This window comes from Lissotriton vulgaris, chromosome 2_2 (assembly GCF_964263255.1).
Source record: "Lissotriton vulgaris chromosome 2_2, aLisVul1.2, whole genome shotgun sequence".
Taxonomy (NCBI): Eukaryota; Metazoa; Chordata; class Amphibia; order Caudata; family Salamandridae; genus Lissotriton; species Lissotriton vulgaris.
In genome coordinates, this window is record NC_141688.1 from 104,709,503 (window position 1) to 104,733,214 (window position 23,712).

At 42.7% G+C, this 23,712-nt stretch overlaps 1 protein-coding gene across 1 annotated transcript in view; it reads left to right on the forward strand.

The window, feature by feature from the left end:
* Nucleotides 1-23,403, forward strand: part of MINDY2 (MINDY lysine 48 deubiquitinase 2) — a 562,341-nt gene extending 538,938 nt beyond the window's left edge. The window contains exon 9 of the mRNA XM_086959375.1: nucleotides 21,040-23,403. Within this exon, the coding sequence (XP_086815501.1) occupies nucleotides 21,040-21,162 (123 nt within the window). The 3' untranslated portion in view covers nucleotides 21,163-23,403. The remainder of the gene's footprint in view (nucleotides 1-21,039) is intronic.
* The last annotated feature ends 309 nt before the right edge of the window (nucleotides 23,404-23,712 follow it).

Sequence of the window (23,712 nt, forward strand, 5' to 3'; positions counted from 1 at the left end):
TCTGGATACACCCAGAGTCTACAACCCAGTGATTTGGGCCAGCAGGATCTATTAAACCCCACCAGGGGGTGAAGAACAAAGTTCTGGAGTCTTCCAAGATACAGAAGCTGCTCATTGAAGATGCACACTTTGGAATAGTTGTCACTTTACAAAGATAGATTTAAGCAGATTGACGATTTAAAGACTTAGAGCTTCGCTCTCCCAGCAATGCTTCTCACAAGCTATTAATTTCAGTTGTAGGTGATGGATGGCTGCTCCTCCACTGTGTATTCCACTACGGAGGGCAGGCGATTTAATTCTGAGCTCTTGCAAGCAGCATGCTGCTGTGAAAAAATAGGGCCCCTTTGACTGTAGAAGTTTTCCAGATCATCCCTTTCATTCGTTGAACCTGAGTGCACATTGTTTTTCAAATCAAAAGACCCATCTTACCTATAACTTTGTCTTGCCTATCTTCCAGGTATCTTTTAATTTAATATCCTAATACATCAATATATTACTGCGTTGTCTGACGGACAGTGAAGAAAGTTGTTATGGAATCATACATCTCTGATCACACACATTTAGAGTACATTTTAAAAAGCTTATTGTCCTCCGTTATACTTTAAAAATGCCTTCCACGATTTGACCCGCATTTCTTTTTGGTGCCTTCAATTGTGAATTTAGGGGTGTAGTGGGCTGAGTGCATCTTTCTAATTGTTTTATTTGTTTAAATTAAAAAAAAACTGTAAAGAGAATTAAAATAAAAACATCACATGTTTTAGGTCTCACCTACAGACAGTTTTCGTTTGTCTGTCTGCAAAAGACTTCTTGAGGACCATTCCAAAAGCTTAGTGACCATAAATCACGTCCATTGCTTAATATTGGTTGTCTTTATTGTCACTTCCATTAGCTTGTTTTGTATTCGAATGCTCCCTTGTGTGATAGCATATTTGTTATCCTATTGATTGACTTGTATTCTTACACTGCTCACATTGAGGAAACTACTTTTTCCTTCTGAACTCCATGAGGTTGCGCATGTTTTCTAATTTGTTCCCTCATGTGCTGCTTCACCCCAACGAACACATGCTTTCCTCGCACACTCCGTGTTTCTCCTAATTTTCTCCCCCCAAAGCTTGTTAATTTTTTCCCCACCCCTTCCGTGTCTTTAAAAAAAAAATGTTGACCTTCCTTGAACCAAGTTTCAGGCGCCACCGTTGCTGCTTCTTCCACTCCCCTTGTTTCTTCCAACACCAAGTCCTTTGCATATTTGTTTTATTTTATTTTTTATGGATGTCCTGGCAGCTGCTGTGCAGTGCAAAACGTACTTTAGTGTAGCTAAAATTGTGTTTTTTTAATTCATCAGTAGCAATTGTGTTTGGCATCTTGCAGCGGTACAAAGACAAAAAATGTATGGCACCTGTATCATTCCGTACCTATGGACTATCATTGCCCTGTTGTCACACTTTAATAAAATAAAAATTGCAAATTCTACACTTTGCCAAAAAGCATTGCTGCAAACGAGAGAACCTTTGCTTTTCTCAATGCTGGTTACTCATGGGACTGGGAGAGTAGTGTTTTTAAGGGACATGAGCAGTAGGTTTTTCAGGGGATTAAAAGTTTAACCAATTGCAATGTGGGTCCTAATCCTTTACTGAAGAAAACGTTGATGGTTTTCTTATTCTATAATGAATAATCCCCCTTGTCCAGGGTGATGTGTCTGTCACGAGTCGTGGAACTGATTTGACTGCTGGAGGGTAACAAATTAGAAGTCCTGAGAAGAAGCACCTGACTGTCTAAGTGCTCCTGATTCTCTTGTCAATAGAGAACGAGAATGTGTTAGTTTATTTTGTGCAAGTCTCAGAGCAAAAGAGCTCCAAGATTATGAAAATCTTACAGTGTGCTTTGCCAGTATAACAGAGGGAGCTTCAAATTGCAAGCAACATATTTTACACTTGGTCAGTGTTGTGCGGGATTTTGCTAGCATGGTCCAAAATAAACTTACTTCTCCCTTAAAACTACATAAACCGATTCATTAGGCCAGCGGTAATCTCAGTCTTTGACCTGCTCCTGCTTAAAAGTGTTTGATATGATAAACCTACTTTCTGAATTTAACTAAGTTGGTGTTCTCTCTACAATTTGAATTCTATATGTCATCCTCGTGAAAAACCTTTTCTCAAAAGGACCTTAGTCAACAGGTCCAGTTGGGATAGATTGCTGTATTAATTTTAAAACACTATATCAGTCTTCAGCTTTTGGCAGTACCTGTTCCAGCGCTCAGCTTTTATTTTTTATCACTTCATTACTTCTCCACAGCCTCACTTGTGAACTAAATCAAGACTTTGTCCACTGTGTCTTACATTGCCTAGTGCAAAATTTTAATCAAAGTGATTTAGGAAGTTCTGTAACAATATGCTAGTTAAGAAACTGCTTATGCCAGCACTTGCCACTGCCAGGCACTTGCAACATCATGTCCTATGTGAAGAAGCAGCAGCTTCAGAAACAAAAGAAATGGATGGTGCATTATAACGGGAAGGTCATTCTACCTTTTTACAGTATTTCCAGTCACCCTTGCGGGTTGCTGGGAGATCGAGTCCTGAGAACGAGATACAAGACCTCCTTCATTCTAAAACCAAGGTACGGAACTGATTAGATCCTTAGAGAATTCTTGATTCAGATTCATGGCAAAACTAACTTAAACTTAAACTGCAACTCCCTACTCCTTCCCATGTACTTGGCTTTGATTAGGTACACTGGGGTAGGCGTAATTTAGCAGCACCAGTTGAGTACGTTTAGTCAACTTTTATCATTGTATGTAATTGTATATCTTTTACCTGTTTTAAGTATCATATGGCTCAGAAACCATATCAATGCTTTTACAGTATTATTTCATAATACTCCTTTTACTGTACGCACTTTACTTTATGATAAGTATTGCAATTGTGGCAATTCACTTCTCTTGCATGAGAAAGAAGACTGCTCAATAAATAACACCTTTTATTGAAAACGCCGTCTCTCTATTTCTCTGCACTCTGGTGAAACTAAGTATGCACGATTGAGTGAAATAGCTATCTATTGTTTTCACACGACTCTGGAGATATACTCCTTATTTTTGAGGGAGCAAAGTTGTCATGTATATGCGGTTGTCAGAAGCTAATCCCTTCTTGTCTAATGAGGGAAGTTAACTCATCCCTGTTCATTCGAGAACGTTTCTAGTGACCTCTGAGCTAGCTGGCATACCTAATTAAGTCTAACATATTCAGTAGAAACCTAGTCGACCTCAGTCCTACGTCTAAACTACCGTTTGTTATTCCAATGCGCAGAGCCTATTGGGAATATAGGAACTACACTACAACACCCATAGGTCTCCCCAGGGATCCTAACTTGCTGTATTACTGTATCATCTAAGAATGATGTTGGTCATGAACTTTATACATAGATTTTATACAGGAGATGGCAGTCCTGCTGTGCTTCCAAGAACCCTCATGCATAATGTATGAGATTTCGAACTAGGGAAACCCGCGTTCTGAATGCAGTGTAATTTCTAGATTAAAGATCAGTCCCTGTAAACCGTGACAAGTGTAAAGTAGGGAGAGAATATAGGTGAAGGGTAACTAGTTTACTGAGGCCTATACTATAGAACCTATGTGGAATATAACTGCATCCTTCAAAAAGGAAGTCAAATCGATCCTCTTGGCTAAATTCTCTTGAACATATACTGTGAAAATACTGTTGACTGTTTATCTCTCTCTTGTACTTTATTATCTGAATCGACCACCCACTCACATTTTGTTACCTTGCACTGATCGCTATTTGCACGAATTGCCTTGTTAAGTTTTCTTTTCTTTTTTTTCTTTCCTCATTTCATATGTATATAAAGCGCTCTGTTATCTGTAAGGATCTTGTTCGCGCTATATAAAACTTTGAAAGTAAATAAATAAACACCCACTCCTCTGCTGACTGTAAGACATAGTTTAAACTCTACACATACTACTAGGTTATCTAGACACTTGTACGCAAATATACAAAACATTAGTTTCTTATTGTGTTAAAAACACTTTAAAATCTGGAAGAGGTGGGCTTATTACCGTGGGCTGGACCTAGACCCTCCGCCTGAGGAGGTTGCCCTTCCGACACTTTGATGGTTGGACAGTTGGCAACTTCGTGAAATGTCTTGATGGACTTGGCATGTTTTGATGTAAATACTTTATTCATTGGCAGCTGCGCAATAGGGGGGAGGGATTTGGGGAGGGGCGGGTGTTGTTGTTTCATGTAAAAGTCTGCTGATGCTATTATTGCTTTATTGAGGGTTGCAGTAGACTCCGGATTTCGGAGCTGTGCATGATATGTGAGATCAGACAATAAAATGTTTTTTTTAAAAACAACATTTAAAAAAAAGTTTTCTCTAAAAAAAATCTAATAAAAATTCTTGTTAAAAAAAAAAGTATTCGAAATTGACTGATAGGCTACTGCTCTAATATGTCTGTAGGTATGTCCTGGCTGGTAGACGCAACATTCTCGTTGCTTGCTTCCGCAGCTAGCGGTCACTGTAATACCTAGCAGATTATGTCTATTGAGCACAGGTGATCTTCCGTACTGTGCATAGCCTGTGCTGGGACAGCCTGTGCTGCGCCATCCAAGGCCTGGGTGTCGGAGGAGGAGCCGCTGTCCATACCAACAGGAGCAGATACTACCTGTGATGGCTCAAGGAATGCCGCCATTAATATTAGAATACGCTGGGGACACTGCAGAACATGGGTCCAGGAAAGCATCCAAGTCCAGTTGCGCACATGATGGTAGGTCAGACATAGACCCAACATGCATTCCTCTCCGCAAAACAGGCATCGGAGGACAGGTAAGATGAAGTCCATCCAGACTGGTCTAAACTACTAGAACCAAGAAGCACTTAGTTCCCTTAGATGAGATGTGCCTAGAAGTTGTACCATGCGATCACAGTATTTTCTCTCCAGGAGTACTGTTTCCATCTCCTTGGTGACTGGGACGTCCATTGCATAGCAAATACACGACAATCAGGATACCTGCTATTAGAAACAGGATGAGCGGCAGTCCTCCAAAAATGCTTCCCAATACGGAGTGTATAACGTTTGGATTAACTCCGAGGACCGTCTGAAAGGTGCTTAACAGTCCAGAACCTATGTTCTTAAATTTGTGGACAATGCATGTCGTATCAGACATGTTGAAGATACGATTTACCATTTCTGCGAAATGGAAAGGGCAGTTCCTACGTAGAAGTGCCTGTATTTCTGCTGAAGACCTTGCTACTTGGAGATCAAAAGTCTCTCGAGCGGAGGTTAAAGGCATGGATTCCTGTGTAAGCATTGCTTTCATTCTGCTCAAAGTATCAAACTGTATTAGTGAAATATTTAATGAAGGCCATAGTGGTGCCTCCCTGACTGTATGTGTTGGGGGAAACAATACTTGCATACAGCAAGTAGCCCTGGAACTTTCATTTATCAGATATGCGATGCCCGGAAGCATTCCACAGCAACCTTGATTGTTCAGCATCAAGTAACTCCCATTCGAAAGTAGTCTAAATACTGGATTGATCACGGCAGCTGAGGCACCCTCTAAGTGGCAGGATACGTTTGCTATTGAACCATTACAGGCCCCATGAAGCATTATATCCTGGCATATAAGTGAACCACTCAAGGTATTCTTGCAGTTAGTACCGCTTACTAACGCTTCTTTTTGCCCTCTCCGGCATCAAAATTACTACGGCAATTTCCAAGGTTCCTTGATGAATTCCTTACCCAAATCTTCGTATTTGTTCCAGGCAATAATGGAATTGAAAACTTATGACTGGGAGAGTTATGTATTTATTTATTTATTTATTTAAGGTTTTTGTAGAGCGCGTAGTAACCCTAGAGCATCCCAGCGCTGGAACCTGAAGTCAGGAGGGAACAGCAACGGAAGGGACGAAGAGATCAGGGGAAGAGAAGAGTTTTCAGTGCCTTCCTAAACTGGAGGAGGTTTGGTTCGGTCCTTAGTCTCCGGGGGAGACTATTCCAACGTTTGGCGGTGTGTACCGAAAAGCGGCGGCCTCCAGACCGTGCTTTTTTTACTCTGTGAACAGTAATAAAGTTCTCGTGGTTTGACCGAAGTGCTCTGGTAGCTTTGTAGGGAATGATGAAATTATTGAGAATGGGTGGGCCTTTGTTGTGAAGATGTTTATGAGCCAGACAGAGGGCCTTGAAGACGACCCTCTCTCTGACTGGGAGCCAGTGAAGAAGCTTCAATGCTGGCTTTGCCGAAGATCTGGCCGGGGTGTGAGTGAGTAGTCGGGCCGCGGCCTTTTGGATTCTCTGCAGGGTGTTGAATGTGGCTTCCGGGGCACCCAGGTAGATTGCATTGCTGTAATCTAGCCTCGCCAAGATGAGGCCCTGGATCAGTAGTTTTCGGGAGGTGGCGGGAAGCAGGGGGAGGACCTTCCTGCATGCCCTGAGAAGTCCAAAGCATATTCCTGCCGTCTTTTTGGCCTGAGTTCTGAAGCTCAGATCCTTCTCGAGCCATACGCCCAGGCTCTTAACCTCCTCCTTGGGGGCAGGGGGGTCACCTAAGCAGTCGGGCCAGATGTTGGGCGGCAGGGAGGGCCCTTTGTGTCCAAGCAGCAGGATTTCGGTCTTGGACCCGTTAAGTTTCAGAGCATAGGTGTTCATCTAGCTGTGGATTTCAGTGAGGCAACTGTGGAGATCGGAGGGATCTTGGTGAGGGTGTGAAAGGGTCACCACCAGCTGGGTGTCGTCGGCGTAATTGATGATCGTCACGCCGAACGGGGTGACCAATTCCTCCAACGGAGACATGTAAACGTTGAATAACGTCGGGCTAAGAGATGAGCCCTGCGGTACTCCACAGGGGAGGGGAATCGCGGGGGAGTGGCTGTCGTTCTCCCAGACTTGGAAGGAGCGGCCATTAAGAAATGACATGAGCCACTTCAGGGCCGTGCCCCTTACTCCAATGTCTCTCAGACGCTGGATTAAAACCTGGTGATTGACAGTGTCGAAGGCCGCACTGAGGTCCCGGAGGATCACTGCCACTGATCCTCCTGTGTCCAGAATGCTTCTGGCCTTCTCCACTGCCGCCAGGATGGCGGTGTCAGTGCCCTGGCCTGGGCGGAAGCCTGTCTGGGAGTTCCTGAGTAGGTTGTTACTTTCTAGGAATAGTGATAGTTTTTTATTCACTAGCTTCTCTGTGATTTTACTGTTTCCTGGGAGGAGGGAGATTGGCCTATAGTTGGCTAGGTCCTGAGGGTCCAGTGAAGGTTTTTTCAAAAGACCTTTGACCACCGCCGCTTTCCAGCTGGGAGGGACTACTCCCTGTGTTAGGGAGGCATTGATGAGGGACGTGAGAGGAGGGATAATGGTGGCGGACACTGTTTTCAGGAAGCGTAGCGGAACCGGGTCGCTGGGGGAACCACTTTTGATTGTGGCCAGCGTCGCGGCTACCTCTTCCGTGGATGCTGGGCCGAAGGTATCGAGAAGGAGTGTGGGGGCGTCAGGGGGAGGACTGTAACCAGGGGGAGGGTTGGGGGGGTCCCCGTCTGTGCAACCGGCATCGAAGGGGGGTAGGGATGCGAGAACTTTTTGAATTTTCTCGTTGAAAAAGGTGGCCAGTTTAATGCATTTACTTTCCGCGGCTTTGGGGTCCAGGGGTTTCGTAGGGGGATCATGAAGAAGTTCTTTAAGAATGGAAAAGGTTTCCTGAGCGGAGCAGGACGAGTTTTTGATTCTATCTTCGTAGAATGAGCTCTTGGTTTTATGGAGCGCGAGTTTGTACGTTTTTATAGAAGCCCGAAACATGTCTTTCTTGTCTGCTGTCTTGGCCATGGATTAACCATTCTGTGGATGGTGATTTTGCCACTGTGAATGTTAATCTGTCCAGTTTTTCAACGTGCAGCATTTTATACTTTGCTCCCCTCTGTGCCAATTCTATCTGTTTTTCTGTCACATTGTACGAAGAAAACCAACACGTCCTGTTTATAAAACGCCCTGGCACATAGCCTGCATGCAGAGATTGCAGCGTCCAACGCAATAACATAAAAAACATAATTGTGATTACCCGTGTTGTAATATAGAGAAATCCTGTTCTAGGGCATCGATAGCAGAAGATACAATGTTGCCCAGTGAATATATCCTGGATGCTATTGTTGTTAACCCATTATCTACTACTGCTAGAGCTTACTCTAGATTAATACAATCTATCTTTGAGAAACTTTCCAGATTTCATTATAGACAGCATATAAGAAACGTTTTTGACATGGTTTCCTAGGTCCTAATAAAAAGTCCAGCAGGTCCACATCCCCTGTAAGTAAGGATAAGTGTTGTTTCACCTGTGAGAGTGTTGAGGTTTAAAGCCAAACGAGGCATAAATTCCCAACACTGTATGATGCCACTACCCTTGGGTGTTGTCTTTGTGCATTGCGTAAATCTCGCCTGTTAATACTAAATCCTTTAATTTTACCCAAGAATCTTTCTTGACAGTTATTGGTGTCTCCTTGGGCATCCTACCACTCGTAGCATGGTAGTTCAGGCTGCTACAGCATCACTGCATATCGATTCTTCACCTAGACTCCATTGACTAGAGAGTCTACTCATCCGGATGCATGTTGCAAACATCTTTTCATTGATTACATCTGCTTTAAGTTCCACCAACATTTCTTGTGTTCTTGAGCTTTTTTCCCATGCTTTATGGGATTCTTTGCAAACTAGGTTAACATCACTTCTGGATGACCTCGATTCTGATGTTGATCAGCTAATTAGAGATGGCCATCAGGCGGCCAAGCTGAGAATTAGATGTTGCATGGATACTACTGATTCAGTAGGTCTGGCCTTAGCATCTTCTTTGGCACTATGATGCCGTGCATGGTTAAGAACTTCAGGTTTTTCGGAGGCTGTACAGGCAACTTTGGTTGATACGCCTTTTGACAACACCCATCTTTTTGGATCACTATCCAACTCCCCATTGAGACAATATCGTGATAGGTGAAGTGATACAGTCTTAATTAGTCTTTCTCTGTTTATATGTTCTTTAGTTTTGGACCTATTCTTGGGCTGCATAGGTGTTACAGTATTTTTATTTTCAAGGGACTGGTCTTGTTAGGGCATTGGCATGGCAGTCTTTTGCTTATATCAGATTGGTGTTCCTACATGGAGCAGACGTTATTGTTTCAACACTGTCTTTAACAGTTTGTGGTGCAAGGGTATCTGAAGGGTAGTTTTCTTTTTTCCTCTGTTGCAGTTAGGAAGTTTACCTTTCATTATGCTATTTTCGAAACAGTTTGGTATGCTGGTATGTATTACTGTTGACTTGCAGTATCTCTTATAGAAACATACAACTTATGCCAATAGTGAGAATGTGTATACATAGTGTATACTTGTTTTCTGTGAATACTCAGAATTTCCACTTTAGGGTAATTGTGGTCACTGGTTTCTCCAACGCAGTCCTTTTGTCTACCTTAGCGGAGTGCACTTTTCATTGAATTCAAGTGGTGCACGGATAACTATTGCGTTGGATAATGTTTAGGTTATGCTTCCCTTTGAGGGGGTCATGACAGCTTTATTATGTGATGTGTTCCTTACCTGCTTATAGGAATTTGTTCCATGGAAGTGTGCTACTTTTTGCTGGAGACAGTACGTTTGGCAGTTCAAGGTGTCTGATTTGTATTCTTCTGAATACTTACAGTTTTTGTTTCTTCCATTTTTGGAGGTGATATTTATTCTTATGTTCAATTTGGGAACATGGTTGTCGTGTGAGCTCTGCTTCTATGGTTATCTGAGATGTAGTGTATGAATATTTTCCTTAGTGCTGTTTACGACCATGTCTAACATGGTTAAAATATTTCTGTTCTATCAGAAGAGTACTTTCACTTTTGATCCTTCTTCACTTTAAGAAAATCATGGATAGATCCATACTTTTTGGCATCGGTACTTTTGACAGTCATACATTTCTTGTCTGGAGTTTTGATGTTCTCTGTCTCCTTGGGGACATTTCTCTTTCTCTATTAAGCATTTGTTATTTTCTGTACCTTACAGCCCTTTAATGCATCATAGTGTGAACATATGGTCTGGTGCTTTGTGTGTTCTTACAGAACTAAATATGTGTAATGAGCACTTGTCTGCCTATAGTCCGATTGGATTTTGGTTCATATCCCCTGGGAACAATTGCTCTAAATGGGTTCCTTTTCTGGGTATTTTCCATGGGGTTGCTTAATTTTGTTCATTTTGACCTTCTAGGCCAAGTGTGGCTGTAAGTGCTTGCTGCTTGCAAGAGGTCATTTTCATGGGGTTTTTCTTTAGGTAGTGTCAGCCTGTTAAGATACTTTTGGCAGGCGGCATTATCTTCATTCTAAGTGACCAAAGATGTTTCTTTGAGAGTGCAATAGCTCTCTTGCTATTATATTGTATGGTACTTTGGGACGAGTTAGTCAGTTCCGTTTATCCATGTGGGTATGCAGAGTTTACATAAGTGTGTTGCATATGTGTTTACACATGCTGAAATATAGTTCTGCTACATGTAATAAAAAGGAGATCACATTTAAAAAACAAAATATATATATATGTATATATGAGATACGATTGCTTCTGTTTTCGCTGTAAGTTTTGGGTTCAGATCTATATGTATGTGTGGAACACGGATATATTGATCTGGGTAAAATTGATCAATATTTATATCCAATTCATATTTGTTTAATTGCCATATTTCCACCTACACAGGCACTATGCATTGTGTGATCCTTTGGGTCGTCATTTTGTTTTAAAAAAAAATCTTTGTTCTAGGCATGGAATACGACGTTCGTCTGTCCGGAATTGATCTTCCCCACCTTCCAATGAATGGGTCTATTCATCTTAGTTTTCACAGGAATGGGTTTTGGAAGATCTTATTTTTTGGAATTACCAGGACAGATTAACTGCAGATATTTCTTTACTGATTTAGAGAATGCAGGTTCCATGGTATTCTCTTTGCCTTTGGTCCTTCTAGTCCAAGGACTCCCTTACCTTTTGGGAGTTAAATACTATTGTCTTACTTGTCAGATGTCTTCTAACAGGGTATTATCCATTTCCCCTTTAGGCTTTGTTTTTTTTGTGCTTGCGGGGTTATTTCTTATTCATATTGTCTGTGGTCCTTGCCACGATTTTTATGGAGAGCCACGCCATGGTGTCGGGAACGGTAGTTTACAGAACATTCCTTATTGTCTCTGGCCCTTCTAGTCGATAGGCTCATTTCACCCTTTAGGGGTCATGTAGTACTGGCCTACTGTTGTCTTCTGACAGTGTTATTCTGCTGCCCTCTGGCATGATTCGTCTGTGCCTGTAGGGTTGCTTTTATTTACATTTCTTGTGGTTTGTGCCACAGTTTTGTATAAGGAGCTCGTGCTCTTTTTCTTCTATTCCTACGTACGTCTGGTCTATTGTTAATTTCGACCGGCTGGTTCTCTCTGAGAACCTTTGTAGGATTAGTACAGAGACCCTCCTCCTAGGTGGGTATAGCTATGGTGTTTAATTCAAAAGCTAAGGGATCTGCGGCTAGATGTCTCTTTCAAATGAACAAGTTACTTTCCTTCGGTAACGTATTATCTGGTAGAGACACAGTTTAGCTGCAAATTCTTTAACGGTCCTGTCAATCCTGCCCACTCTGTGAGCGATATGTACTGTAAGGGTGTTACCACCTTTTCAGTACTGGTTTTATATACCAGTGATCAATGTTTCACATGATTATGTAATTCACCAGACTATTTCCATTTGTTTCGTCACAACATAAGGTCTTTCTTTATGGGCCTAGTCTAGGTATTATCATTTCATTTATTTCCAATTTCCATTTTTAATTATGTTTCTAAGATAAGCGGCTTTACGAGCATTACATGCTCTGATCTTTCTACTTGCAGGCCCCTGCTTCTGACTTGGGACGTACCCGTCCCTCATCTACCTTGTAGCTCCAGCAGGGAAGGGCCTACGCCACCGTCCTCCTACTACCTTCGCAACTTTCTGGACATACACTCCGGCTTTGCGGTTAGTTATACATAACCCCACCCCGCCCTTCCATCACCATTCGCTCCTCCGTGCTCGCCCGCTCACAGGCCCTTTTCTTCTCTTTTCCACAGACTCCCTTATCACGAGAAACTTGACAGGTAACCACGAGCCCAGTATTATTCCTACTTTCTCTGCACTTTACCGTCCTTTGCACCTACCGCGCTATGGTTTTGCTATGCATTCTACCTTCCATGATTTTTCCTTTTACACTTGCCACGTACATGTGAGATGATTGACCGTTTTTCATTACGTTCGCCACTGTCCACGACATTTGTGCTAGAGTATTACATGCCAGAATATGATCAACCTATATGCCTACTGTAACTTGCCTGTTTTTTACCTTAACAATGTCTTACCACTTATACGATATGGGACCAAGATACTTTGCCTCAAGATTTTTTTCCTTTTCCATTAATGTGTGTAGGTACACACCTACTTCATGACTTAGTATTGTTTGATTGAACCCATGACCCTTTTTCGAACCAATCCACCATTTATGTTTTTGATTCCGCTCTGAATTTTCGTTGTATGTTTCTGATAACATGTTCAGAGTCCGACTAGATAGTTCATTGTCTCTTTATTACATGTCATGCACACGGTTTTTCATTGTGGCAAGTTCAAGTATTCTGGCTTTCACAGCAATGTTTACTCTAGGAAAGGCCACATCATACTTCTAATGTTCTTCGGTGTTTGTTACGATGGTCCTCACTCCAATGTTCTCCGGTGGAATTACCAGCTATCTTCTGACTGCATATTTTTCCAGTGTTATGCTTGCCAAACAGTACCTCATCACCTCGACACTTTCGGCACGTCTGTCACATAAAATCGATTTACGTTTTCTCTTAGTACAGACACCGGATCGCCGGAATAACCATCCAAATGAAACTTCCGTGCGTTTGCATCATTCAGATCGTTTTTAAATGTGTTTGTTAAGCCACCTTCTGCACTACACTTTAGTTTCTGGTCCATGTTCTTCTTTTGTCACCCTTAATATGTCTTTACAACCCCATAGGTTCTCCACAACAACATGGGTGATCTCCCTTCACACACAGTCACTTATGCGTCTTTTGTTTGTTCTTGCATTTGCCCCCTTTTAAAATGTTGTATTTATTTTCCTTTCCTTTTTGTCCTTCCCAGCCCTGATGTCACATCAAGTACGCGGTGTGACGAAACACGTGTCGGCTGGCAACTATTGATTGTACTGATCAAAGATTGATTGATAAATCTTTATCATTGACATACACCCTGAGCCTGACCCTCATTTATCTATATTAACATTGTCTTTACGGTGGGGTTCTGACCCAGACCCTACTCTCCTTCAATACGTGTGCACAGGACTTTGCTCTCATTGCTTTGGTATAGGTTTCCTTCACCAGTACAGGGGTTGTTACTTTGGGTTTGTTTCCCCTGACCTGCTGTCACCGTGATACAATTGTTTTTACAGATTCACTCTTCAGTCATACACACATGAGCGCCACATCTTCCTGTCCTTCAATGCAAACCCTTGCTCTTTGTCCACAATGTTTCTAAGATACTTTGTTCTTTTTGGCACACTGTTTCCACAGCCAGTTTCTATATTGGCTGTGCGTTTTATCACTGAAGCACAGAAGAAACTGATGTCTGTGCACCGGAGGTGGCTTATATGACTCCACTGGAGTCGATGTCATCACAGAGTCGTAAGGTGCCATCCCCGCCGCTCAGAGGGACTGCTGAATCTGCATCCAGTCTGCCGCCTGGAGAGAATTCAAAAGTTAAGGAATCTGCGACTACCAGATAATACATTGCTTTTGGGTGCATAAAAAGCAGTGTAATGCAGTTCATAACAGTCTGTCTTTTTCCTATCCTGTTCAGCATCACCTATCGGAAGCTCCTCTATAGTCCGTTAAAAGTGCTGGCTGGATCGAGGAGGGCTCCTGTGCCATTGATTTGCAGTTTGAGTAGATGTATAAGTGCAAAAATGGTATATACATTGTGGGACGTGCATCTACCCAGAGTAACTCCTGAGTGGTCTGGCAGAATAAGGCTTGTGAGCAGAGAGAGAAACTAGTTAGTCAGAATTTTTACTAGGATCTTGTCAATGTTTAAAAGGGACAGCTTCACCAGGTAGGCAAAGCAAGCTGAGGGTTGCTTCTGTGTGTTAGTGCCATTACATATAGTCACCGTTGCATTTAGCACCATAAAGCGATGGTCTTGTTATTGTTAGGATGTTTGCAGGAGCTACTGAGGGTACATCTGCATGTCCCACATCCGGGCAGTAATCACTAAGTGTCCTGCTGACGGAATCTTGCGTTTCTAGTCTTCAGTTCAAACCATTCATAGGGAGACGTTATGTTAATCCGCATATCACCAGTCCTACATGTTTCTTCTTCAGTTTATGGTTGCGGAGATGGTTAGACTATTTAACCCTGCTTAGGTGTTCTGTCGAGGCCCTTTACAGGTTGAACAAACTGTTGAGGGGCATTTTTCTTCAAGAAGTTAGCTACCAACTAGGAATTAGTGAAAACATTAGTTTTATTTTGATGAGTCACTCACAAAAGCTCTCGGTACAGTAGCGCATATGCAAGGCATGCTTTCTGCCACTGTGCAGTCTATTGGAGTTCAAGTATGTCATGCTCCAGCCCATGCTTTTTCTCTGGTTAGTCTAAGGATTATGTCAGTGTGGATGGAAGTAGAAAATAAACTACAGCATGTGTAAACCAGTTTTTATTTTCATTGTAGTTTGTATGTCAACAGCTTTTTCAGCAAATTATCATGTTTTACCTCTGCTCAGAGCTAGCTTAACAAATGTATTTGTGGTTTTCTAGATACATGTCTATTGCTTGCTGTGCGTGGTCACAACCCTGTCCATTTACAAATACACTCACACTCCCCAGCCTAAAGCCATCAATCTGACAAGGACACAGAGTGTGCTGAAATACATATTGGATAGTGAGTAGACCAAAACATCAGTTGCACATGAAAAAAGGTAGAAAATTATGGGACACTAAATCTTGTAGGATTTGTAGATTTGTCATGTTTACTGATGGTGGTGCTATTTCTGCACCACATAGGCTGTGTTAGAAATGGGGTATCTGAAAGAGACTATTAGTTATAGATTCCTTACCTTAGCATTACCCCTGTGTGTCGATAGGTGACTCCGCGTTAGTCGTTGTCGTCGTGTTTGCCAGAATGACGTCGTGGTATCGACTTTGACGCCGCCCCTGGGCACTGACATCAGTTCTTTCCTTTTCCGTGCCAGCCAGCGCAGATCCGTAGAGAGTGGTACCTTTAGTAATTTTTTGACTAGAGTTTTTTTCTACTTTTGTCGACTTCTTTTTTCGAGTTGTTCAACTCTTAGTGCACGGAGGGATGTCACATCGACAGATCGGCTTCAAACCTTGTGACTTCTGTCACAAGTTGATGTCGGTCACGGACACACCCCTTGTGTGCCTTTTGGTGTCTGTAGCACGACCACAGCCCAAAGTCGTGCTCCGACTGTCTGGCCATAAACCAGAAGACTTTGCGGTAGCAGTCCAAAAGTTTCTGGAGGCCCAGCAGTCAGCTTCATGCCGCTCGAGGTGCGGATTGAGAGGGAGGTCATGAGACCGGTCGCAGAGTCACCACCAGCATGCTTCCTCGAAGTATTCGTCTTCGGGTAAGTGGAAGCACAAAAAGAAGGCGAAGAAGCACCGTTGCTCTTCGCGTTCACCCCGTCCGTTGGCCGACGCTGGATATGGAAGGTCGTCATCCTTGGTCTCCGCCCATGGAGACTACTGGGACGGCTCAGAGTTTCCCTCCCTTTCTGGGAGCCGGAGCGTCCCCTACCCAGCTTATCCTTTCGAGCAGCGAGTCTGGGATATTTGGGCTATGATACCGATATTTCAACCTCTATCCCGGATTTCGATGAGATTGACCTTAAGGCTGCTGGGCCTCATGCCTCATGCATCCTGCTGGTGGACCATGCCAGGTGGCACATGCCGGCTCTGCAGTGGGACCTAAAGTTCCAGTGGGAGCAACATCAGGGGAATCTTTCTGATGTCGTCCTGATCTCGGAGGGCACTGCACACCAATTGCAGTGGTGGCTAATGAACCAAGATTGGGTCAACAGCAGATCCCTCTCCCTTCTCCAACCAGACTTCACAGTGGGGTCAGATGACTCCCTCCTGGGAGGGGGCGGCCACATGGGAGAGGAGATTAGAGGCCTCCGGTCTCCAACAGAGTCCGGGCTCCACAACAACCTTCTAGAGCTCAGGGCAATTTGTCTCGCACTGAAAGCAGTCCTTCCTTCTGTCAAGGGAAGAGTAGTGCAGGTGTTCATGTACAACACCACCGCCATGTGGTACTGCAACAAACAGGGTGGGTTGGGGTAGTGGACCCTATGTCAAGAGGCCCTTCGCCTCTGGTTCACTGAACTCTAGGGCAGATGAACTCAGCTGCCTGTGCTAAAAGGATCACGAATGCCGTTTTCACCCGGCGGTGGTGCAAGGTCTCTTTCAGCAGTGGGGAGAGCCTTGATTAGATCTGTTTGCCACTGAAGAGAACGCGCAATGTCAGCAGTTCTGCGTGTAGAAATTTCCAAGGCGGCACTCGCTCTGCAACGCTTTTCATTGCGAGTGGAGTTGCGGTCTTCTATACACCTTTCTGCCAATACCACTTCTGCCCAGAGTGCTGAAGAAGATCAAGTTCGACTGGGCCCAAGTCATTCTTGTGGCTCCGGACTGGGCACGAAGAGTCTGGTATCCTGAGCTCTTGAACATGGGCATCGATCCTTCGATCAGACTGCCTCTTCAGGAGAATCTTCTGGCGCAGCAGCATGGGACGGTCCTCCAACTGAACCTGCCCAGCCTCCACCTCCTTGCGAGGAGATTGAGCGGCGACAGTTGACAGCTTTCAACCTTCCTTTTGAAGTCTGTAATGTAATTTTGGCAGCCAGGCGTCCCTCCACTAAAACGGTATACGCCTGTAGATGGATTATATTTGTGGCATGGTACACAGCAAAGGCCGTGGATCCCCTTTCTGCCCCCTCTCAGAGGTTCTCCTCTTCTTTCTTTCTTTGGCCCTGCAGGGCTCTGCTCTGGGCATCGTTAACCCCTTCCATGCTGATGACGAACCCCAGCCGTCATGCACTACGGTGCTCGTGTGCTGATGACGGCTGGGGTTCGTCACGGCCCGCCCCTGTTCGTGCTGTGTACAGCACACCAGGGGAATCGCGGCCGCAAGGAAAGGGTTAAAGGCTATCTTTCGGCCATTTCTACCTTTCTTCGCCTTCCTGATCAGCCTTCTCTTTTCAAGTCCCCTAATGTAAATAGGTTTCTTAAGGGCATTACTCACCTCTTTCCTCCTATTACTTTCGTAATGCCCCAGTGGGACTTGAATCTGGTTTTAACGTACCTTATGTGTGCTCCTTTGGAGCTATTACATAATTGCCCTCTCAGACTCTTGACTCTAAAGACTGCTTTTCTGGTTGCCCTCATCTCTGCTCTCAGGGTGAGTGAGCTTCAGGCTCTGTCTTCTAAACCTCCTTTCCTTGCTGTTCATCCGGATAAGGTTGTCCTTCGAACTCAACCTTGTTTTCTTCCAAAGTGGTTACATCTTTCTACATTGGACAGACATCACTTTGCCCACCTTCTTCCTGCCCTCACCCTTCCAAGGAGGAAGAGAGACTCCACCGTCTGGGTCCAAAACGTGCGTTATCATTTTATCTGGCCCGCACAAAACAATTCCGGGTGGATGATCAACTCTTTGTTGGCTATGTGGGCGCCAAGATTGGTTGGGCCGTGCACAAACAGACCTTCTCTCGATGGGTCGTCCTTTGCATTAAAACCTGCTATTCCTTGGCAGAAAAGAAGCTGCGCGCCAATTCCACCAGGGCGATGGCAGCACTACTGCTTTGGGACGTGGAGTCCCCCTCAGTGTCATCTGCCAGCCAGCCATGTGGCCATCACTGCACACGTTCACTAAACATTACTGCCTGGATAGTCCAGTCTGGAGAGACGGCTTCTTTGGCCGTTCAGTTTTCCAGGACTTTCTGGTGTTAACTATGTTTGCAGACCCACCTCCGGGGTTGGTGTTGCTGGGGTATCTATTCTAAGGTAAGAAATCTATAACTAATAGTAATAGTCTCTTTCAGATGAACAAGTTACTTGCCTACGATAACAATATATCTGTAAGAGACATATATTAGTTATAGATTCCTTACCGCCCCACCCATCCTCCCCGTTCTGCGAATTGACTTCTAGAGTAAGGTACTCCCTTTCAGGGCCCTAGTTTTGTGCACCAGTGGTCAGTGTCTTGCATGGCTCTGCACTTCTGGTTGTGTAAAAAACTGACATCCTCGCGCAGGGGCAGCGTCTAAGTAGATACCACAATGTCATTCTGGCGAACACGAGGCCACCTACTGACGCGCAGGGGTACTGCTTAACAAAAATTCTCCGGATCCAGTCTGACGCCTGGGGGTAATTCTAAGGTAAGGAATCTATCTAATCTATGTCTCTTACAGACATATTGTTACCAAAGGTAAGTAACTTGTTCTTCTGTAAGTAACTTGTTCTTCTGGTTGTCAGAGTATGCACCTTGTACAAGTAGGTACCACCACTCTAGTCAGGGTAAGCTAGATACCCACTAAAAGATAACCGGTGCTTACCCTCTGGTAGCTTGGCACAGAGTAGTTAGGCTTATCGAAAGCAGCAATTTGTTAAGTAGTTGGCAAAAAACACACACATTAACTCAATTAAAATATCACAAAAATATGTAAAACAAGACCAGAATTACAAAAATCCAATAAGTAGAACCGGAGTTGTTAATTTAAAAAAAAATATCAAACACCAATGCTTAGAAGCTGATGGCACTTAGGGGTTACTTGAGATCGTCCTGGACCTTGGTAAATCCAAAGTTCAGACCAACCAAGATGGAGGGAAGGCTTACTACAAGACTCATGCAGGTCCTGCTGAAAAAGTACCTCCTGATTGGAAATTGCAGCGTAAAAGTGTTTTAAGGATTTCCTAATGTTAACCTATGACAGGAGTAGACCTCACAGTTGTGAAAAACAAATGTGGGTGTTTGTCACTACCAGGATATGCATTACATGCCCTATCTTTTACTTACACTGCACCCTGCCCTGTGGGCTCCCTAGGGCCTTCCTTTGTGGTGACTTATGTGTAATACCATGGGGAGTTTAAGGGTTGACTAGTAGTTTTAAATGCCGTGTTGAAGTTACAGTAAACTGCACACACAGGCCCTGCAATGGCAGGCCTGAGACCCGTTTGAAAGGCATCTTGTGTGGGTTGCAAAATCAGTTCTGCATGCCCACTAGTAGCATTTAGGTTGCAGTTCCTGGGTATATTGAATACCACTTTACAAGGGACTTGCAAGTAAACTTAATATGCCAATCTTGTATACACCAATGTTACCATGTTAAGGGGAGAAGTTCATGCAAGTTAGCACTGGTCAGCAGTGGTAAAGAGCTCAGAATCATAAGGCCAACAAAAAGAATCAACAAAAATAGGCGATCGCATGCAAAACGCTTGGGGGAAGACCACCCTAAGGATGACAGGTCTAACACATGTCCCTTCCCTTCCCCCCGCCCCCTCAGCTGAGTGTGGGGAGATGTACCCATCCTCTAGGGACTTCTCATTGTTGAGGCGGAAAAACTTGGATAGATCATCAACATTGGCGTGGTCTACCCCTGGTTTCTGTTCTACCCTGAAGTCCATAACCCTGTAGGGAAGACCATCTGTATTTAGCTTTGATAAAACGGCCTCTATGCCAAGTTCTGAGGCATCTGAACGATAAACTCCCAGGAGAAATCAGAGGCCGTGCACCCGGCTTGTTTTAGGGAGTCAAATGCTTTTCGGTATGCCTCTAATTCACATTTCTGGACTGCTTCTTAGAGGCAGCTCTGCCAAAGGGGCAACAATGGTGCTATATCCCTTGACAAACCCCCTGTAGTACCCAGGAAGTCCCAAGAATGGTCTGGGTTTTGGGGGTTTATAGGCCATGATCGTCTCTATCTTGACCAGGAGGGGCTGTACCTTACGCCTGCCCACCAAGTATCCCAAGTACACCACAGACCCCTGCCCTATCTGGCTCTTACTGGCCTTGATAGTTAGGCCATCCTGTTGCAGAACCTGAAGCACTTCCTGGAGGTGAAGAACTTGATCTTTAACTCTGCTGCTGTAGACAGCTATGTCATCCGGATAGGCAGCTGAGAAGGTCTCCATACCAGCACGGACCTGGTTCACCAACCTTTGGAAAATGGCTACGTCATTTATGAGTCCCAAGGGTATCACTCAAAATTTTATTTTCCCTCTGGACTGGAGAAGTCCGACCTCTCCTTGGCACTTTCTGTTAGGGCGGGCTGCCAGTACTCTGATGTGAGATCAAAGATAAAAGTACTGGACAGCCACTAACCGGTCAATCAGCTCATCAGCCGGGGAAATGGGATGAACATCCATCGTAGTGATGGAGTTTAGCCCTCTGCAATCCACACAGAACCTGAGTTTAGGTGTGGTGCCCTGTAGATGGTAAGGAGTGGAGAATTTGTGGGTTAGCCAACTCTTCTTCCACATTGACATTGACAGGTGAGGAATCTGTGTCTAGTGTATCAACCATTAAATGTAATAGGGTTACCCTGTGTCCCTCAGAACCTGTGTATACCGTTATGAGCTACAAACAGTTCTGTCAGGTGAAAGAAATCTCCTCAAAGGGAATTGTAAATAATGTTTTAATTAAATATTAAATACTCTAAGGGCCTATAAGTGATCCCTCCAATATCTGGGGGACTTCTCCTGGCTCAAACAACACAAATGTCAAGACAATTAAGTCTTAAAACCACTGCCACAAAAAAATATTAAATTGTGTTTTAAATATATTATTTTTCATATATCACAAGATGTATAAATCCCTTTTCATATTTCTCTTTTCACCGACTGTCCAGAAAACATAAAGAAGTGGGATTATCATTAGGTTGAAGCATGTGAAGTTTGAGTATAAAAAGACTAGAATATGATCAATTAAAATCAAAACTTTTAATCTGTTTTAGGAGGGCCAGCATATGCCTCAACATGGCTCACTTGCAGCCGGACAACCTCCCGGAGGCAGTGATCGCAAAGGAAAAGACCAACGGGAAAAGGAAAAAGAGAAGAATAGTTGTGCTCTTTTATAAAATAAGGATCAACTGTTCCTGGAAAAAATGGCACATCCTCCAACTCGAGAGGCAAGACTTACGAAAGACAACCCAGGACATGCCGTCTGTGCCTGATTACCATTCCCTAACTGTTTCCCAAAGAGAGAAGGGTACTGTTGAATACTCAGACTTTCTTAAAAGTCACAAAGTGCTTTTCCAGAGATGGAATTCCAAGTTTGATTTTGGACTTGATTGCGCTTTGTGTTTGAATCAGAACTGCTTCACCCTGTAGTTCAACCTATAAAGCATTGCTATAATGATATTCTTACTTCATGTTATCCGTTAGTAAGCTGTGCCATGCTTTCTGGGAACAACAAAATTTATGAGTTAGTATTGAAGCATTTCTTACTGAAATATGTGAATTACTGTCTTATGTTGTTTCTAGACTTATGACCTCATTTTTATTTGTAGCATTTGTGCCTCAAATATTTTAAATGGTCATATCAATATCATCTGTCCAGAAGTCTAGATACTGAAATCCTTGCTCTACATATTAATACTGCATCTGTTCTGCACTTACTCTAAGATAACTGGTCTAACATAACCTCAAGTTGATGTGCTGATTTCTACAGCAGCAACTTCTTTCACATCAAGCAAGGCGAAATTAATTTATATGTAAAAATAAGACTGGGACAGTGCCTATACTGCATTTATTCAGAATAAGTTTGATTCTGGCATTTTATATGTAATGTCGTACAGAGTGTTTTTTGTTTTATATGTATGTGCATATTTTTTCTTAAAGTTGACAGCTGACTTCACCTATAGCTCTCATATGAAACATAAAGTAAGTCTTCACAACTTATCGTTAGCATATGCCTTTTTCATGAGTATTCTGTGTCTTAGGGTCCCACTGAGGATTCACCTTCCATGTATGATGAGTCATGTTTTTAGTTGTTGTAATATACTAAAATCATTGTCAGTAAAAAGATAAAATATTTCTCTGTGGTAAAGATAGTGGATCAGTTGTCTCTGGAGCTGGGCAGAAAGTTTAGGTAAACACTATATACGTAAATTGTTTTTCAAAATAACATTGCTAATTTCTATACTTGAGGGAAACTAATATTATGAATGCAAGAAGGAAAAGAGACTTATTGTGCTATATGTTCTGCCAGGAACTAGAAAGGTGGAAATGTGCTATTTCTTTTATAACAGAATTTTCCAGAAACCTGTTAATTATTATTACTGCTGTAATCACATGGACAAGAAGGTTGAGAGACCAGGAACTCTCAAATTTCCTCAAAGAACTACTTATTTATATAATACAATTGCAATGGTTGCTGTGTTAATGTTATATTTAACTCTGTAAATATAAACTGCTTCAAAACCTTACCTTGATAAGAATACTCTCTTAGGGGAGGGTGACAATTGTGAGAATTTTAGCTTACAAATATGGACACTCCTGTTAAAGAGTTTCATGAGAAATATGATATAAATCCAGGTATTGAGACTAAAAAGAACATTGCCTTCTATAGTACCATTTAGGGTTAGTAGATCTGACCCTAAGATGTCTGCTTAGACGTATTCTCTTATAATTGTAGCATCTGAAGTGACCGTTATCTGGTATCCAATTAACAACATGCCTTTATGAAGGATTAACTCGTGTATTGTCCTAATAGTAAATACAGATTTCTAAATTTGAACGGTTGAACTAGTTTTCTCTATAATCTACTGAGCTGTGTGTTTGAAGCCACCACACAACAGTGTTACGTTTTAGGGTCCTATGATTAAATGTCAACCCACATTAGAAATAAAGTCCGTTTTCACACCAGCCTGACGCTTTTGAAAATGGGGAACTAATTCCTGCACAGTGGTGAGTGTGTGCTATTTTATCAAAAAAATGGCAAACCCTTTCTGTAACCAAAATGGCAGCAACCAATTTATCGAACTGTGCAGCACAATATAAGTGTCTTTTAACCACACTTGCTATGTTTTTATTTAAAGGGAGATGGTTTAGAATAATGTACATGCTAATTTCAAACTAGAAATAATCTTCTAATTGTGTGTGCATTATGCCACTTCTTTTACCATATTTTGTCACTTAAACCCTTTCTTGTCGAAGGCAAAATTGAAGTATTTATTGCCAAGGCACCAAAATTGTACTTTCATTACAGAGTTTACAGAAAAACTGTGGTGCTTGGGTATTGTCATGTATTCTAAATGAACAATGGTGACGTTTCTCTCTGAAGAGATTATACATTGGTGAATAAATGACACAAAACATTTGTTTGGTTTGCAAATGCTCACTGCATTAATATTTTCTGAGATTTTCATGGGAACAATGTAATGCTTTTGTATTTTCTTAAATGTGTGATTACATCTGTAGATAAAATGAAACAAAATATAATGTACGTAACCACTGGATATCTAACTAAATTATACTTACTTTAATTTAAGCATATTCAGCAATTATTTGATACATTGTAAATGTTGTGTTTTTTGGGTTTGAGGGTCATGTTCACTGAAAATTACTTACAGCTTCCATCTGGTTGCTGTCTTTTCTTAGATTAAATAATAATGATGAACATCCGG